An 18,863-nucleotide genomic window follows, 5' to 3' on the forward strand; every position below is an offset into this window, starting at 1 on the left:
CATTGCCACAATCTTTTTTTAAAGGTGCTGAATGATAGCAGAAGGAAATTCATCTGGAATGGGAAAGTACCCAGAATAGCCTTATAAAAACTGACATGGGACTACAGTTTGGGGGTGGGGGGAGGATCTAAGGTTGCCTGATTTTAAGAAATATTATCTAGCAGCTCAATTGAGTTTCCTTGCATCCTTCTTTGAGGAGGGGAAACCACCCACTTGGGTGCAAATGGGATTACATGCAATGGGGGAGAGGACGTCAAAGGATTGCATACACAAATGGGATGCCAAATTAATAGGGAAAAAATGGAAAACCCAGTCTGAAACATCTGATTAAAATCTGGCATGAGATCAATGAGCTTATTGGAAAGGAAGTGGAAATATTGCTAAAGGCACCAGCGGCTCGTAATGAATTGATGCCCATGAACATGACAATAAAATCCTGGAGATTTGGCATCAGCAGGAGATCCAATAGATTGAGGACTACTACAAAGGGAGGCAGCTTATGTCCTTCGAGCAGTTTAAAGGGTAAATATGATTTATGGGACCTTTCATTGTTTCCTCCAGTTAACATCCATTGCGGCTGTTTTTCCATACACAAGCTTTAAATTAGCTTGGAAAAAAACCAATTGACGAATAACACCCAAAACCCGACTGGACAAGCCCCCATAAAATGATGCAAGCCCAAAGGACCCCAAAACCCAGCAGCAATAGATATTCACCACGACGAATGGTTACTTAAACAAAAGTTGTTTTTAATTATCTTTAAACTTGAAAACAGAATCAAACTTTAACTTATCACTATTAACTAACCTAACTTCACCCCCTTCTAATTCTAAGTGTACTTGTGAAATGTGCATAGCATTCTCCATAGTTTCTGTAAAGTCACTGAATATGAATTCTTCAGTATTTCAAATAACATGTTTTAAAATGTGTATGTCTGTAACCTACTCTAATTTATCAATTTATCTCCCAAAAACATCTCCAAATATTCCATCACACAGCCATAGCTGATGTACACAGCTGTAGCCACTCCCTGACAAAAAGACTTGCAGAGATCTACCAATAGATCGATTAATGAAAATAATTATATAAGGGAGTGGCTTCACAACCTCCATGGACACTTACTGGAAATGCCGACACCACATCCAGCCTCTTTTTTTCTCCCTTTTTGTTTTCTCTGCCCTTTATTTTTAGGGGGGTGGGTTTGGTAATGGGAAGGGAACAAACCCCACATGTATGTAAATCGCTGGGAGATATTGATATTTCTGTAACAGTCAGTGATGTTATCTTTTTTTTAATTGATGGAAAACGTAAAATTAAATATTTTTTTAAAATTGGGACGACCTTGCCCTCTTCAACCTTCCTAGGAAGTGTAGACATTGCAGCACCTTCCTGACTAATGAGGAGGTGCTGTGTGTCCAGTATAGGTCATCCTTTATATGTACACCAAGGAACTTTATGCTCTCTGCTCTCGCCATGACAGAACCATTGATATCTCATTGAGAATGGTCAAACTTGGTCCTTCTGAAGTCCAAAATTAGTGCTTTTGTCTTGCTGAGACACAGGTTATTGTTCCCATGCCATTTTAAATTAAAATCTTAAATTTAAAATATTTAAATTTGGTCACCCAATTAACCTACACCCCTGATGCATTTCAAATGGTGGGAGAAAAGTGGAGCCCCCCCCCGGAGAAAACTCACACAGATGCAGGGAAAATGTACAAACTCCTTACAGACAGCGCGGGATTTGAACCCGTCCTGATTACTGGCGCTATGAAGGCATTGCACTAACCTTTATGCTCCAACCTTCCATTTTATGAGCTTTCCATCCCCTGTTCTGTAAAGTCTCTTGTTGCTGATGAGGTCAACTCCTATTGGGCTTATGTGGAAATGGATCAGATACAAGAAAAATCAATTTTATATATAAATGGAATTTATTGCTTTTACAAACATATTAGTTACCTGGTTTAACTCATTCAAAGTATGGAGTAAGTGGAACCAATTTATAGGTTCGAAAGATGTATGTTCAATTAAAACTCCATTATATCAAAAATCAGTTGATTCCTTTTTCTATGCATAACCCTTATTTGAAGGAATGGGATTTAAAGAGTCTGGTATCAATTGAAGATTGTTTTGAGGCAGGTTTATTTCTTTCATTTGATAGGCTTAGAGAGAAGTTTTGGATATCACAAAATACATTGTTTGCCCATTATTAAGTACGAGATTTTTTAATGAATAGGTTTGGTTGAGTAATTATATAACCAATACAATTGAAGTTTGAAATATTGTTTATGGATAAGGGAATGAAAGGGTTTGTTTCTGAAATGTATTCATTGTTAGACAAAAATGAAGAAGGTAGGCGTATTGAGAATAAGAGATAAATGGAAACAGGAGTTATCTACTTTTTCTGAGGAAGAATGGTCTGACTTATGTTTGCATAGTGTTACAAAATTAGTTAACGTGCGTTATAGTTTATTCAATTATAATTTTCTGCATCAGTTATATTTAACTCCTGAAAAGTTAGAGGTATGGTTTTAGAGATTTTAATTCGTGTTTTCGGTGTGGAGATCAGATAGGTACTTTTGTTAATTCTGTGTGGAATTGTACCTATCAATTTTAAACCTTTTTGGGAAAAAATTATAAAATTTTTGCAAGATTTATTTCAAATAGATCCATGGTTATGTTTATTAGGATATATAACAGTGCATTTGGATAAATCTTGGATTGCATTTATTCGGTTGAGCTTGGCAGTAGCTAGGAAGTGTATAGTGGTAACTTGAAAAAATGATGCAGAGTTGAGTATACAGAGATGGCATAATGAAATTTAATCATGTTTATGTTTAGAGAAAATTATATATAATTTGCAGAATAATTACTCTTTTTGAAAGAATGTGGACTCCATATTTAAAATCTAAGTAATTTTTAAAAATCATTCTTGTTTGAATTGTATAAACGATGTATTGTAACCTAACCCACTTTATTTGTTTGTTTTAATACTTTCCTTTGTGTATGTTAAGCCCCGCGTGGGGGGGAAGGGATAGTAAGGGGTGGGATAGTGGGCTGGAGGGTGGGGGTTATAGGGGAGTAATTTAGAGGAGTGTCTTTTATTTATATTTGTGTATTTTATAAAATTTTAAATAAACTTTAAAAAAAAACCTCCTGTTGAATCATCTGCAAACTTGGATGATTCTGGTAGCTTGAACAGTAGTGGACAGAGCACACAGTTCTGAGGTGTGATGGGACTTGCAGTTTGCTGCCAACCTGGACCAACTGTGGTCTGTGGTCCACTGTAGTATTTCCATCAAGAAGTCCAAAATCCAGTCATTGGCAATAATCATACAGTCATCAGGGTGAGTTGCCTGGACTTCACAGTTGGCCCCATAAAGTTTTCTCAATACTTCCCCAGCATTTGCAGAAGCAAGAATGTAAACTGCTAAGATCAGAGTGCCTGTAAATTCCCTGAGTAAGTAGAAGGGCCTGCATTTCATCATTAGGAACTCTATCTAAGAACCCAGCAGGTCACTCAGCACCCATGGATAGAAATGCTCAGTCGACGCTTCAGGACTAGAGTGAAACATTGACCATTTCTATCCATGGATGCCATCTGACCTGTTGAGATCCTCCAGCTATCCTTTGTCGGCTCATTGACCACAACTCATTGTTTTTTGTCCATAAGTCTATTTTTATAGAAGTAAACTCTGGTGAATGTTTCCAACATCTTGTTACATGAGCCTGTAGCTCTTCATTGTAAAACACATTCTTAAAATCAGTATAGCAAAAACCTTCTGTCACGTCAAGAAATAATGACTTTTAGTTCTGCAGCAGGTCTCTTTCTCTACTGAATCAAGTTATGACTTCATGTAAAATAGATGACCAAGACTCTCACATGAGGCTTCAGAATTAGGGTTTAGCAGCACCAGGAGATTGGGTTTATGCCAGTGATTTACTACCAGATTTGCAAGGTAGCCAAGTTTGCTTCTTGCTTTAACAGAGGACATGTTTGTGATAGGTTCTGACATTGACCTTCCTCAATTAGAATCTGTTAATTGACCGGATTGGGCGCAGGCTGCTTCTGATTGGAGGTTATGGTCTGATGGCTGCCTGGGGAATATGTTTCACCATCTCGTTGAGTCTCCAGGTGAGTCACAACCTCTGCCTCACTGGTAAAAGCAACACGGAAGGTTTGACTAAATCTGTTTTCTGGTTACGTTACCACTTATTGGAACTCGCATCTGAAGGGCTCATAATGAACCCCCCAAAATGGAAATCTCATCCTGTTTGTTGCCTCCACCTTTTCAAAGGGCCTTTTTCCCTGTGAGGTGGCAGAACGATTGTTCTGGGGAGATAAAAAAAACTAGTCTAGGAGGGATAAAATACTCAAAATGGCCAGTCTGATAGATTAATAGCTTCCTCCTGACCTTTATTCCGCTGCTCAATTAATTCCAACCTGCTGATAAAGTTTTCATTCATCTTTTTAATGTAGACTTAATTATTACTTCATGGACAATCTTTATATTTCCATTCTCTATAATCTTTATAAGATCATTTAAAAATGTGCAGGCACCAAACCACTCACCCATCACCTTTTCATTTGCTGAACTATCTTGGCATCCTGTCAAGTCTTGCATACATTCGAAGATTCAGATCATTGTTTTCAAGTGCTCTACAGGCCTACAACATCTGCTCCTTTAATTCTGCCTCTTAGGACCTTTCTGAATCTAACTGCTCCACCAGTGGTATTGATACCATTCAGTATGTTGCCCAAGGTCCTGAACTCTTCTATTCCCTTCAGAAACCTTTTTAAAATCCACCCAAGGAAGAGGGAGATCTAAGCCTAGATTAGTGGCATGTTCTCATTGAGTCATAGCATGGAATAGGCCCTTTGGTCCAACTCACCCATGCTGGCCAAGATGGCATTCGGGGATGGTCCCATTTGCTGGCATTTGGCCCATATCCTTCTGAATCCTTCCTCTCTGTACATCTGTCCAAATGTCTTATGGCTGCTTTAATTGTACTTGATTCCTTTACAGATTATTAAATTAGATGGGAAGCATTAAAAAATGTTTCAAGAGGAAATGAAGCATTTAAAAAATATATGTTAAATAGCCAATTCCCATCATTAAAGTTACATTATGTTAAAATCTTGCTCCCATGGATGTTTGGATTTTTTGCTTTGACCTTACTCTCGTGCATGGGACTGGCTCGTTCCCGGCCTTCAGTAGTGAGTACACTTCACTGATCAGACCGGTTTTCTGGTTGGGGATACGCATCCTTATACACACTTGGTGATAATGGTGGTGGAGAACTTATTGTTGCTTGCTGAGATCTTGAGTCAGGCACCAATTTAACCTCACTGAGAAAGTGTTGTCATTGGGAAAAGGTAACAGAGAGGGCAGCGCCTTACATGCCACATTGATTCTCCCTTTCCTAGGATAAGATCAGCTGGATGCCATTCCTCAGCATGGCCTGCATTTTTGCCTCCATCTTAAGCTTTGGAATCGGACCAGGTAGGTTGTCTGTCATTGAAGATTTTAATACACAAAAAGAAGAAAGTTCTCATTGAAATTTAAAAAAAATGCAGCAATTACAACAAATCTGAAATAAACAAAATATAAGTGCTGGAAGTTCTCATTGGGCCAGGCAGCATGGAGAGATGTTTCAGGTTGATGACGATCAAAACTGGAAAATATTAGAGATAAGACCAGGTAAACATAGGGAAAAGGAAGCGATGAAGAGCAAAAAGGACGGTCTGTGATAGTGAGGATGGCAGTAAAATTTAATGTGTACAACAGGGCAGAATTTAAAAAAAATGGTTCGAGAGGGGCCATCAGATGGGAGGTCACTCATTGAAATTGTTGAATCTTGTACCTGCTGGAGCAATGAAAAGTGCCCATTTGGGTAGAGGATTAATTCTGTCAGTTTAAGATGAGCTCTATTAAAATAGTATAGGAGCATGGAGTAAACACGTGAAATGCCATTTGTGATTGTGTAGCTCCAAATGGAGTTGCTCATCTTCCATTGATCCCCAAATTCCATGCAAGCTCAGGGATAGAGGAATGATCACGCTGCATCTGCCTGGAATTCAACCCATGGAATTTCAGAACCATAACACTTCCATCTCCCACCCCCCCCCCCCACCCTTTTTGATACAGCCTTACATCCAATGTATATGTGAAACGGAAAGTAAATCAGCCATGATGGAATGAGTAGGCGGGCTTGATGGGCCGAATGACCTAATCCCTCTCCTCTGTCTTATGACCTTGTATTCAGTCATAATGAGCAGAGGTTGTAAAGACTGTATTTTTTTCTCTTTTGTAGCCGGAGTGTCTACAGTCATACCAATGGAGATTTGTGACCAGAAGGCAAGGCCAGCAGCCTTCATGATCTATGGCTCCCTATTCTGGATAAACTTCTTTCTAGTTGGAATGACTTTTCCATTCCTTGTTGTAAGTATCCAGATTGCAAACATTTAACTGAATATTGTGGCATACATGCTGAAAAACCATCTGGAATCTAGATAAGTAGTTTTCAAATGTTTTCTTTCTATTCACATACCACTTTAAGTAATCCCTATGCCATTGGTGATCTGTGATTAGTAAGGGATTGCGTAAGGTTGAGAATCACTGCTCTAGACCCAATTGTTACTGAAATATTTTACTTGAGAAAAATTGTTGTTGGCCCATTTTCTTTGAAGTTATGCAATCGGGCACTTAGCAAGACTATTGAGTGCAATTAAAACAGATTTTCAAACTTTTTCTTTCCACTCACATACCACCTGAAGTAATCGCTTACTAATCACAGAGCACCTATGGCACAGATTGTTGTATAGATCTCAAGCAATCATGAGAGTTGTTAGATCTGTCCAATGTAGCCATATTTACTGATGGCCCTGGTGTCACATAGCACAGAAACTGTCAGTGCCACCCATAAACTAACCCTAGTTACCTGCACTGATTCTTTCTCGCACTGCCGAGAGCTTCACCTCTGCACAGATTCTGGCCCACTTCCTCACACACATCTCCCCACCGAGACTGCTTCTTGTGTTCTTCAGACTCCAGCTGCGGCTCCACCGTCTTGGTGTTGGTCAGGGGTGCAGTGCTGCTAGAGCTCACCAGTGCATCACTACAGCACCTCATGGGGTTGCTATGGACGGCAACCCCCTCCAACCATCCCACCCTGCTGAGCGCTATTCTGGACATACAAGGAACCTGTTTATTCCATGACTGGTTGTCCACCTTTGTCCTACCTTTCACTCTCAATTATACAACACCAAATATAACATGGTGGCCACCAATGCCAAGTCTTGCGAGACCACCTTGTTGCTGTTTTTGGTGTACTCCAGCACCTAAAATATTAGCACTGCACCCCTGGTGTTGGCCATGACTTGGTCAGTACTCTGCACTTTGCGGGTCCAGTCCCGGCCCGCCTCTCACTCACCTTTTCAGGTCCACTTTGGCCCGGTCTGCTTTATTCCTTTTGCATTTGTTCTGTCTATGCCCTTCCAGCAATGCACAGCTGGCCAGATCCTCGGCCAGTCACCCTCTCACCTCGTGTCTCCCTTTTGCCTCATCACATGCCCACTGCCACCCACTGCCTCTGAGTTCAAGCACGTTCTGTTCTGCAGTGCATCCCATCCGGTTCTGTTGCCGTGCACATTTTAACATTTACTGTTTGATTTCTAACCTGCCACCCCACCTCCCAACCCTATGCGGCTGCAGTGCGTTGCTTGGGTTGGTTACCGCTTCACAGTGCACTGCCCGGCTTCAGGTTCACCTGTCATAGTAGGTCCACTTCAAATCACCCATCAATCTCCACTTCACCATGCAGTCATTTACTGCCGTGCCTTTCTTCGTCAGTTAATGCTTTCGTCTGTCTGCATCTGGCCTTGATTCACTCTGCATGGTCTGAAAAAGTTCATCCTTTCAAGTCCACGTTATCCCCATTCCTGCTGTACCCCTTTCAGGTTCATGTTGTCCCTGTCCCATTCATACCCCTTTCAGGTTCACATTATCCCCATCCCACCGTATCCTTTTCCGGTTTGCGTTATCCCATCTTGCTGTACCCCTTTCAGGTTCGCGTTGTCCCCGTCCCGTTCGTACCCCTTTCAGGTCGGCATTGTTCCCATCCCGTTCATACCCCTTTCAGGAAAGCATTATCCCCATCCTGCCATACCCCTTCCAGGTTCATGTTGTCCCCGTCCTGTTCGTACCCCTTTCAGGTCATGTTGTCCCCGTTCCTTTCTTACTCCTTTCAGGTCTGCATTATCCCCGTCCCGTTTGTACCCATTTCAGGTCCACATTATATCCGCCCCATTCATATCCCTTTCAGGTCTGTGTTATCCCCGTCCCATTAGTACCCCTTTCAGGTCTGCTTGGTTCTGCTGCTCCTCATCCACACCCAGTTTGCCAGACGCGGATCATCCTGATGCCCTCTACTTCTGAGTCCATCGTGGTCCTTGCTTATTGGCACCGCCCTCTTCCACCGCTGCACATTTTGCAGTCCAGTTTAAATCATCCAGCACTCCCTGGAATGGTTGGGCAAATTTATCAATGGCTTGTCCCACTCCTTGTTTACCCTGCACTTTAGCCTGCCCTGCCATACACCTTTCAGGTCCACTTGGCCTCTGCTCTGCTGTGTCCACTCTAAGCAGTCCATTCTCCCCCCCCCATCCAATGGATTTAAAGGAAAAAGGCAAATTGTTTTTTTTAAATCTTGACTGCTAACGTTTCGTTTTAAGGGCAATTTTTAAGCAAAGTTTTACATGCACTTGAATATTAGAATGTGGTAATAGTGGTCGAACTTAGTTTTCCAACTATGGCATGGGGGTCAATGAGTTACTTAACTGCATTCATAATAACTATTTTAGCCAGTGTGTAGAAGGATGAATAAAGGCATGGGGTCATAGGTAGGTGGAATTGTAGATTTAGTTTTAGAGAATGAAGCTGGAAGCATTATCAGTAGAGGCCATTGATGTGAATGTCACAGCTATTACATTTAGTAATGTTGTGGAAAAGGCAAAAATAGAATATGGGTCGTAGCTGTAACATCCATGGCTGGTTTAATCAAAGTAAACCAGAAGCAATGACCTGACAAAAGAGAAAATTACAGCGTACAGGAAGGAGATGCAAGAAAGCAGGATAAATTGTCCCAAAAAAGCTTGCCTGCCAAATCCAGTGACCTTCGGGTCAAAGATTTTTTCCCTGAGGTTAGGTGAGACAAGAATATGGGTTAAGGGTGAAAGGAGAAATATTTAGGGGGAACATTAGGAGAAATTTCTTCACTCAGAGTGATGGGAGTTTGGAATGAGCTGCCAGCTGAAGTGGTGAATGCAGTTCAATTTTGATGTTTAAGAAAAAATTGGGCAGGCACATGGATGGGAGGGGTATGGAGGGGTATAGAGTCAATGGCACTAAATAGAGTAATAATCCAACATGAACTAGATGGGCCAAAGGGTCTGTTTCTGTACTGTAGTGTTCTGTGTTCTAAAATATCCAAAGAAGGCAAGGCAAAACAAAAGGTGATGACCAGAGACCAAACTGGTTTATTAGATGAAGGACAATAGTTGAGCAGGGAGATTTTGGTAGGACTGTGCATTGTGTGGAGTCCCTATTTTATGGCTTTAGTTCGATAAATATAGCATCGTTGAATAATTCTAAAAATAATCTATCTTGAAAAACCGTGATTTTGCCTTGAGACATTATCACCTCTCCTGTCCTCCTTATTCTCCTCTCTGTATCTTCTGAACCATCTGTAGTTCCCACAGAATTCTATAATACCCAGTTCTCATCTCTTTACTTGAGAAACATCACATATTTATTAAAATGAAGAATGAGCCATTTGGCCACTCAGGTCCAATCTGTTCAATTCCTCTTTATACTATTTGCAAACTATTCAGAACATTACAGGACAGGTGTGGTTGCACAGGAGAGCACACTGAGGAGACCAGAACTGGAAAATGTTCACTTTGTGGTAGCATTGGAAAAGCTGGGATGGTTTTCTTTGGAACAGGTAAATCTTGATAAGATGTGCAAAATTACAAAAGAGTGAGACAAAGTAAAGAGGCAGGATAAATTTTTTGGTGAGGCAGTCAAAACCCAAGGAACATAGATTTAAAGAACTGGGGAAGAAATGAGGAAAATACAGTTCCCCAGTAGGTAGTCGGGGTCTGAAACTCACTGCTTGAAAGGCTTTTGGAGGCAGAAATCCCCCCACACCCCCTCCACCCCCACCACCTCAGTTAAAAAGAGCCCAACCAAATGGTCTGTGAAGAGCAATGGGCTGCAGGGCTCCAAATCAGATGCTGGAAGTGGTGATGAGGACGAATAGCTCTGCCCTCTCTAGCACAGACATGATGGGCTGAATGCTCTCCCTCTATGCTGTAAATGTTTATTCTAACAGCACTCAGATTTCATTTTTGGACTCAGTAGTGGAGGAGAGATGCCCTCTACGTAACTGCCCAGGCAAATTTTGAAGTGGGAGTGGCAGGAAGCAGATGTGTGGGGTGGGTGACAAGTCCCAAGGATATAGATGAGGTGCTCCAACAGGGTCACTGACCATGCATGCACAGTCAAATGTCATTCCTAAAATCCACACCACCATTTGGATGTACTATTCTGTGCACCACACCTTCACCTGCCAACATTCTCTGCCAATAAAATGTCTACTTCACGTTCAAACCCCACACCCACGTTTTGAAGGATGCTCACCTGCTGACTATACAACCTTGACCTGCTCATTGCCCACAAAAACATTCACCAAGTTTCTGTGTTTTCAAATGTGCATCTTCTGCTTGATGATAGGGGGAGGAGATACCAGGGTGGGATGTGACCTCTAATTTGTTTGCTGTTTTTCCAAGACATCAGGAGGCAAAGATAGAGTCAGTGGAGGGGAGATTAATCTGGTGATGGTTCAAGCACATTCACAATTCTGCAGCTTCTTGCAGTCTTGTCAAGAGTATGGTGTATTGTAAATTGTAATTGTAAATTAGCGTTAAAAGTTGTAAAGCTAGAACAATTTCAAGCGGGTAGCTGAGGAAAGAGCACAGGAAGGAAAGAACATGTGGCAATTTCTGTTAAGAAAATGGAAAGCAAGAAAGATTACACAAAAGCACTAATGTTGCAGGTTAAAAGTAGTGGGTATTGCCAACAGCACAATCACTCCCAAAAATGTTCACTGACCCTTTTTGTCTTTCAGGAAGGTCTGGGCAGTTTCTGTTATCTGCCGTTCCTCTTATTTAGCACCTTTACAGCCATTTTCATTGGATTCACACTGCCAGAAACAAAAGGGAAGACTTTTCTGGAGATTTCTCAGAAGTTTCACACTCTCAACTTTGGCACTCAGCTGTACAAGTTCCTGAAGGCAAACTGGAGAGAACAAAAATAATGTCATTAGCACAAAACACTGGTCTGTATCACTGATCTCACCATGTAATTAATATCTTTCTAGGCACCAGCTGAGTTTCTCCCTTTAGCATCTGCTTTCTTCATTTATATAGCCTGAATGTATTCAATAAAAAGGCAGGAAAATTGCAAGTTAGTTCCAAATTGATTGTCAGAGTACATACTGAAAATATTTGTGCATAATGCGACGGCCCCCCCATTTTGGAGGGCAAAAGGGGGGGAAAATTTTGCCCCCCCCCCTTTTTATTGCCCCAAAATCATCATGGAAATGCCACTTTAACAGGTTGTGGGAGACAAGTGTTGTGTTGTGCTGAATGAAATTACAAAATTATCATAATAAATGTAATCAATTTATTGTTCCAAATGTAAACATAAATAAAAAGAAAAACATTCTTTTAAAATCCTTCAAAATCAGACTCATCGTCATTAGATGCTCCAAAAAGCGCATTCCCTTCTTCTCTGTTGATCTTCTCATCTGTGTCCTCGCCTGTTGTGTCTGTTATTTCATCTTCAGATTCATGTTCCTAGTCTGAAGTAGTAGTGGTACTTGCATCGTCCCCTAAAACATCATCTTCAGTCCCATCCATTTTGTTGCTGATACCTGTCTTTTAAAAAAAACTCAGAGAGACCATATTACTTGGAAGTGAATCCCAGGCCTGCTTCACCCAGGAAACAACAGTGGCTAGGCCTGGTTTCTTGAGATTTCCCCCGGCTGTTTTCTCCACTTGGTCTGAGGCCATCCAGGAAATCCAATCTTTTCTAACATGGTCCTTAAATGGCTTATTAAGCACGACACATCAAGAGGTTGCAGTACACTTGTCAAGCCATCAGGAATAACATCTTGGTGTGTCTTGAATCGCTTGAGCTGCTGCTTTACCGCTTCTGTCAGATGGCCTTGAAACTGGTCCTACAATAACATTGATGGTTTCTTTAAATGAGATCCAGATCTTCTATTCCACACCTTCTCCAACCACTGTTTGACGCCCTCTTCATCCATCCACCCTTTGGGATGGCAGTGTACAAGAACACCTGGTAGGAACTTTTCTCCTTTTGGAATGGTCTTACGCTTAAAGATCACCATTGGCTGTAACTTGGACCCTTCAGCTAAACGGCACAAAACTACGGCGAAATGGGTCCTTTCATGACCTGCTGTCCTTACATAAACAGTCATACTAACTACTGTGTCAATAGTTCTGTTACCAGGCATAGCAAAACAAGGGAATGTCATCCATATTGCCAATATTATACATGTCAAAGTCATGCTCCATCCTTAACTTAATCACAAAATCGTGAAAACTAATTATCTTGTCATCTTAATCACTGGGAAGCTTCTGTGAAATCTTGGTTCTCTGTCAGGGAGTGCCTCTTCATAATCCTCTGACACCAACCATCCGACACCTTGAATGTGCCACTCACTCCATATTTGCGATCTTTCTGCAGTTTCTTAGCTTGAAGCTGGATATGGAAACAGGTGACAATGTAGCCATCCTTTCTGCGCCTTTCTACCCAGTCAACCAATGCCTTCTCCAGATCTGGATACAGAGCCCGCTTTCCCCTACGAGCATGTTTGGTCATGGGCAACTGGGCTATCTCTGATTTCTGCTTCCTCCAAAGCCTGACGTTACTCTCAGCAACACCGAATTCTCTGGAGGCTGCATAGTTGTTATTGCTTTCTCCATACTTGATCACTTTCAGCTTAAATGATGCATCAAAAGCACTGCATTTTCTCTTCGTTCCAGGAGAAAACATCAAGGATAGAAATTAAGAGCAACAGCAAAATATGCGTTTCATGTGACCACCTCATGTGACTCCCCCTCCCCTCACCCGCCTGGCTGCATGAGTCGCTCTGTCGACTACCGCTCGCCCGCCCTGCCGCACAAATCACGCGGCCAACTACTGGCCGGCTGAGTCGTGCTGCCGACTACCACTCGCCCAGTCGGCTGCCCACCTGAGTCGCGCTACCGACTATCGCTCGCCCGCCCGAGCTGCCCTGTGAGTTGCAGAAATTTTAAAAAAAAATTCTACTCCCGTGTATAATGTGACCCCCCTTTTTCTGAGGGAAAAAGGGGGTAAAATGTTTTGCATTATACATGAATATTTATGGTAAATGACATCACATACAGCCCTGTGATTTTTTTTTCCTGTGGGCCAGGCAGAATTACCACTTATTAGTGGTGCAAAAAAAAACTATTCAACACACAAGGGTAAACAAGAAATGTAAATAAACTGACTGTGTGATAGAGAGATATAAAAAAAATAAAGTGCAAGATTCCTTAAACGAGTCTCTGAGTTTGTTGTGGAGGGGTAGCAGCTGTTCCTGAACTTGGTGGTGCGAGTCTCGTGGCAGCTATACCTCTTTCCTGCTCGTAGCAGAGAAAACAGCGTGTACTAAGTGGTATGGATCATTGATGATTGCTGCTGCTCTCCATCGGCAGAATTCCCTGTAGATGTTCTCAATGGTGGGGAGGGTTTTGCCTGTGATGTCCTGGGCTGCATTCACAACATTTTGGAGGGCTTTACGTTCAGGGGAATTGGTGTCCCCATACCAGACCATGATGCACCCAGTCAGCACACTTTCCACCAAACATCTGCAGAAATTTGCCAGGGTTTCTGAATCATGTCAAACATCTACAAACACTTGAGGAAGTAAAGGTGCTGGCATGCTTTCTTTACTTTGTCATTAGTGTGTTGGATCTAGGAGATGGAGACTCCCGAGAAATTAAAGTTACCAAGAAAAAGTGAATGTGACAATGGTATTTTGCTTCTGGGTTTCATGTTCAAGCTGATGCTTCAGGTTGGGATTGGAAGTTGGGGGGTGTGGGGGAAAGGGGAAGACTTCGATGTCACAAAGATCACAAAATTCTGTCAATAATTTAAAAAAATGTTTCCACGTGTTACAAATGTGACTGTGGTGCCTTCATACACAGTGAAAGAACCCTGATGAAGGGCTCAGGCAGAAAACATTGGTTATATCTCTTTGCTTCCTATTAGACACTACAGGACCTGCTGAGTTTCTCCAGCACTTTTGTTTTTGCACTTTAATCACACAATTTGTTGCTTACAGCGACACTGGTTGCTTTTATTAATGATCCAAGCCTTATTTTTCTTTACAAAAATAGTCTTTATTCACAATAAATTATTGACAGAAAAAAATATCGTTCAAAGTTTTTTCACACCCATATCAGTCAAATCTCTATTTTCTCATCAATGTAAAAATGTCACATTGTTTTCTAAATAGATCATTACCATCCCTATGGCACCTTGCCGTTTCTCCACCCACCCCTTCCCCCCAGCCCACCCTTGTTGGTCAAGGGAATTGCCCTCAGTTTCAGCCTCTCAAAGCCCAGTAATGGGAGTCTAGACTGTGGTCCTTCCCCGCAACTCCCTTGCGTTGGCTGCTGTTGGACTCTGGCTTTACCCTACCCTTAATTTAGTCTATGTGTCGTCTGAGTCCAGCGTGTTCGTTAAATGAAGTGATAGGAGAAGGTATTCGGTTCAACAATCAGTTTATTACACAGCACAAGAATAAAGCTCAACAGAGCTTTGGTTCAGTCGTTAGTTCATAGGTCACCTGCACAGCGAGCTATTCCCCAAGACTGACCTCTACTGTCCAGTCTCTACAGTTTATATAGCTCAACCTTATACAGAACAAAAGTTGGCTTCCTTTGCTAGATTTCTTGCATAAGATTTATCACGAGTAATTTCCTGCTCTGCAGATATCTGGGGTGTAGAGCTCCCATCTTAATCCTCAAGGCCAGAATATCCTGTTGTTTGGATCAGAAATCAATTCATATTTCTTTGTTCTCATCTGGCCATATTCTTCTGTTCTACTCAACACCTCCTTCTGTCTTAGCCTTCTTACTGAGTTAGTTTCCATTCTCTTTGTTTCTGACAGTCTCTGTCAGGATTCTCTTTGTTCTTGTCTGGCCATCGGCTCCTGTGCTCATCAACACCTCCTTTTGCCTTAACTTTCCTACTAAATTGTTTCATACATATTCTCTCTTTTGTATTTGGGGAGCAGACAATTCTAAACCTACTGTAATCAGCCAACTTTGCTATATACTGTGACTGCCCCTTACTTACATTACTCTTTCCCTTCACCATGAGGTAAATATTAAATTGTTACATAGTACTGGATTCATGTATACAAAATGAATAGTACATAAGCATATATTCTACATATTTTCTATGATTAATTAACCCCTACATTCCAACACTGCACCAGACTTCAGTGTGTCCCTCAGTACATATTCCTGCAGCCTGGAATGCGCCAGTCGGCAGCATTCCTTGACCAACCAACATCTTAGTTCGCTGAAAGACCAACAGGTTTCAGGCAGACCAAAGTAGTCTTTCACTAATACGGTGTTCTTCCAGCTGTTCTGGATGTCTGACTCCGAAAGTGTCCCTGGGAACAGACTGTTAATCAGAGTCCTCTGTCACGCTGCCGTGGGGAATGAACTGTGACAAGGACCCTTGCATTCTTCTCCACACACTCCTAAGTGAATCTGCTTTCTGCAAAGAGGCACAGTTTGCACAGCAATTAGCGCAACACTGTTACAGCACCAGTGATCGGGACCAGGGTTCGAATCCCACCCTGTCTTTAAGAAATGTGCACGTGCTCCCCATGTCTGCATGGGTTTTCCCCAGGGGCTCGTTTCCTTCCTCTGTTCAATTGGGTGAAAATTGTGTGCAGAAATGGCTTGTTAGCAGACTGTATATTTAAATTTACACTCCACTGCAATCATCTTGAGGACAACTTGTGTGGTGGGTGATGTTCTGATTGTACAGGAAGGATCTTACCTCCAATCAGGCTAAGTCCTGGTGCTGGTGAGCCCTGGTGATGAAGCCAGATGACCTGGATGGTCTGCTCAGGGAACCACTCCACCATTTCCATCGAGTCCTAGTCTCTCAGTGTCTGCAGGCCGTTCCGTGCTGACCACTGCCTGACCTGATGGCCTTAATGTGGAGGATGGAATAATAAGTTCCATGGAGCTCTCTGGAATTGTGAGCTGGGTGTTTAGCAGGAGGTGGGGAACTGTAGTCACTGGGCATCAGGGAGAGCCACCGATCTATATATGGTCAATGGAAGTACCAATAACATCGAGACGAAGCAGATGTTGCCAGGAGGTCCGCAGCGGCCGCCTGGACACCGCCCTCTGCCGCCTGGAGGTCCCCAGCTATTGCCTGGACACCGCCCTCTGCCGCCCGGAGGTCCCCAGCTACTGCCTGGACACCGCCCTCTGCCGCCCGGAGGTCCCCAGCTACTGCCTGGACACCGCCCTCTGCCGCCCGGAGGTCCGCAGAGCCTGAGGGACCTTGACCTACCGTTCGGTGGATTCCATGGGCGACCGGTGAGTCTGCAGTTCAGACAGATTCGATGGAAGCGTGAGCGTGTCCAGGTAAAGCGGGGGGTTGGCGAGGAGCGCCGGCGGAAGGTTGGAGATTGCATTGGGCGGGCGGGCGGGCGGGGGGTCGCTGGGAGCCGGTGATCGCGGAGAGCGGCCGGGCGAGTGTATGGATCACAACTCCGAGGCACCCTGTGGTCTACCTGACGAGCAAAGCCCTGGAACCCCTCAGTCCCCAAACCCCCGGGGTTTCCCCCGCGACATTCTCCCGTTTATTTGTCTGCAGCTGCAGTCTTCACGAAAATTTCATCCACGCAGGTGCGTTCCCTTGCCCCGCCTGCATTTGGCTCATTCTCGCTCCGAGGAAGACCGTTAAGAACAAGGGTATTTTCTAGCTAGTAAATCATTTGCTTGGCGAAATTCATTAGTAAGCGCTGCTTTGCGCTTGCAGCATTGGCAAGGAGATGAGCCGGGCTGGGCTAAGGCAGCTGCTTTGATGGCGGACTCAAGGCTGTGGGGAGAACAGCAAGATCGCCTTGTCGATGCGGCCACGCAGCTGCTGTTTGGAAAGGCAGGCAGTGCGAATGTCAGAGCCAACCTCGCAGGATCGGAGAAACAGGCGCTGGGACAGTCCGTAGTTGAAAGGGTTCCCGTGCTGCTATTGATAAGGATGCCCAGGTATTTTGACCCGAGAATGGATGTGCTCGCCAGAAAGGATGGTGTGGAACTGGACGGCCTACTAGGTGCAGCGTTATGAGATGCAATCAAAAGGTGCGTTGCTGCAGGGCATCCAGGTGGTAGTAGGCACCTTGTGCACTGGTAGGGGTGGAAGTGATGCCATAGCTGAGATGCTGACCTTGGAAGCTGCTGGATCTCAGATGAATAGTGTTGGCATCCATAAAATGCCTGAGTTGTGGAGTCAAAAAGTGGAATTCTCTGTACCAGTGGGTTGTGGTGGCTGGAACATTGAGGTTATTTAAAGAAGGATGTTTTGAAAGATCAGGGAACAGATGACTCTGGCACTGAACCATGGAACGTTGCAGCACAGAAACAGGATCCTTTGGCCCTCCTAGTTTGCACTATTTTTCTGCCTGGTCCCACTGACCTACATGCTGTCCATGGCCCTCCATGCCTCTCTCATCCATGGACCTGCCCAGATTACTCTTAAATGTGAAAATTGAGTGCATTTCACCACTTCAGCTAGAAGCTCATTCCACATTCACACCACTCTGTGTGTGAAGATGTTCCCCCTAAATTTTTCCTCTTTCACCCTTAACCCATATGCTCTGGTTTGTATCTACCCTCAGTGGAAAAAGCCCACCTACATTTACTCTGTTTATCCCCCTCATAATTTTAAATGCCTCTATTAAATCTCCCCTCTTTTTTTCTTTGCTCCAGGGAATAAAGTCCAAACTTGTTTAATTTCTTCCTGTAACTCAGTTGCTGAAGTCCAGGCAACATCCTGATAAATCTTCTGTGAACTCTTTCTATCTTATTGATAGTTAAATTACCAAAATTGCACATAATACTCCAAATTTGGCCTCACCAATGTTTTATACAACTTTATCATAACATCCCAACTCCTGTACTCAATACTTTGATTTATGAAGGCCAATATGCTAAAACCCTATCCACCTGTGATGCTACTTTCGGGAAATTATGTACCTGTATTCTCAGATTCTTCTGTTCTATTGTACTCCTTCGTGTCCTACCATTAACCGTATATGTCCTTTCTTAGTTTGTCCTTCTAAAATACAACATTTTAACCACCCATTTTTTTAAATGTTAGCAGTTGAGAGGGAGGGGTGAGATTTGGGCAATCAGATGAGACTTTGTAATTTTAAAATACTATTTATATGATGTATGTAATAATGTTTGATACGAGTCGTGGAAAAATTAAAATAATATATTAAAAACAAGTGGTGGATGATTTCTTCTCAGACTGGGGGCCTGTAATTAGTGGTGTGCCTCAGGGATCAGAGCTGGGACCATTTGTCATTGATATCCATGATCTGGATGATAATGTGGTAAACTGGATCAGCAAGTTTGCAGACAACACGAAGATTGGAGATATTGTCTGCATTAAATTTCACCTGCATTTTTCAGCCCAGATTTCTAGCTAG

The 18,863-nt window shown here is 42.9% G+C and overlaps 2 protein-coding genes and 1 long non-coding RNA gene across 8 annotated transcripts in view; 2 read left to right on the plus strand and 1 right to left on the minus strand.

Moving 5' to 3' along the window:
- The window catches only part of LOC138761223 (solute carrier family 2, facilitated glucose transporter member 11-like), a 58,602-nt gene extending 46,749 nt beyond the window's left edge, over window positions 1-11,853 (plus strand). For 2 of the 3 annotated variants that reach the window (XM_069933004.1, XM_069933005.1), the window contains exons 9-12: window positions 4,033-4,134; window positions 5,428-5,503; window positions 6,315-6,442; window positions 11,190-11,853. In XM_069933004.1, the coding sequence (XP_069789105.1) occupies window positions 4,033-4,134; window positions 5,428-5,503; window positions 6,315-6,442; window positions 11,190-11,378 (495 nt within the window). In that variant the 3' untranslated portion in view covers window positions 11,379-11,853. The remainder of the gene's footprint in view (window positions 1-4,032; window positions 4,135-5,427; window positions 5,504-6,314; window positions 6,443-11,189) is intronic. The other variant, XM_069933006.1, reaches the window with a different exon arrangement.
- LOC138761225 (uncharacterized) lies at window positions 735-16,554 on the minus strand. Of its 2 annotated transcripts, XR_011356198.1 has the most exons (4): window positions 16,196-16,554; window positions 11,174-11,359; window positions 4,893-5,018; window positions 735-1,875 (listed from the first exon to the last, which is right to left on the minus strand). It is a non-coding gene; the product is annotated as an uncharacterized lncRNA (long non-coding RNA). The 2 variants fall into 2 exon arrangements; XR_011356197.1 differs by lacking the exons at window positions 735-1,875; window positions 4,893-5,018; window positions 16,196-16,554 and adding an exon at window positions 5,509-5,675 and having other exon boundaries at window positions 11,174-11,479.
- Window positions 16,555-16,656: 102 nt separating this feature from the next.
- The window catches only part of LOC138761224 (solute carrier family 2, facilitated glucose transporter member 11-like), a 77,928-nt gene continuing 75,721 nt past the window's right edge, over window positions 16,657-18,863 (plus strand). The window contains exon 1 of one of the 3 annotated variants that reach the window (XM_069933009.1): window positions 16,657-16,746. The gene's annotated coding sequence lies outside the window, so the exon portion shown is untranslated. Of the gene's footprint in view, window positions 16,795-17,438; window positions 17,512-18,863 lie in introns of those variants that run through there. The other 2 variants (XM_069933008.1, XM_069933010.1) reach the window with 2 other exon arrangements.

This window comes from Narcine bancroftii, chromosome 4, assembly GCF_036971445.1.
Source record: "Narcine bancroftii isolate sNarBan1 chromosome 4, sNarBan1.hap1, whole genome shotgun sequence".
NCBI lineage: Eukaryota > Metazoa > Chordata > Chondrichthyes > Torpediniformes > Narcinidae > Narcine > Narcine bancroftii.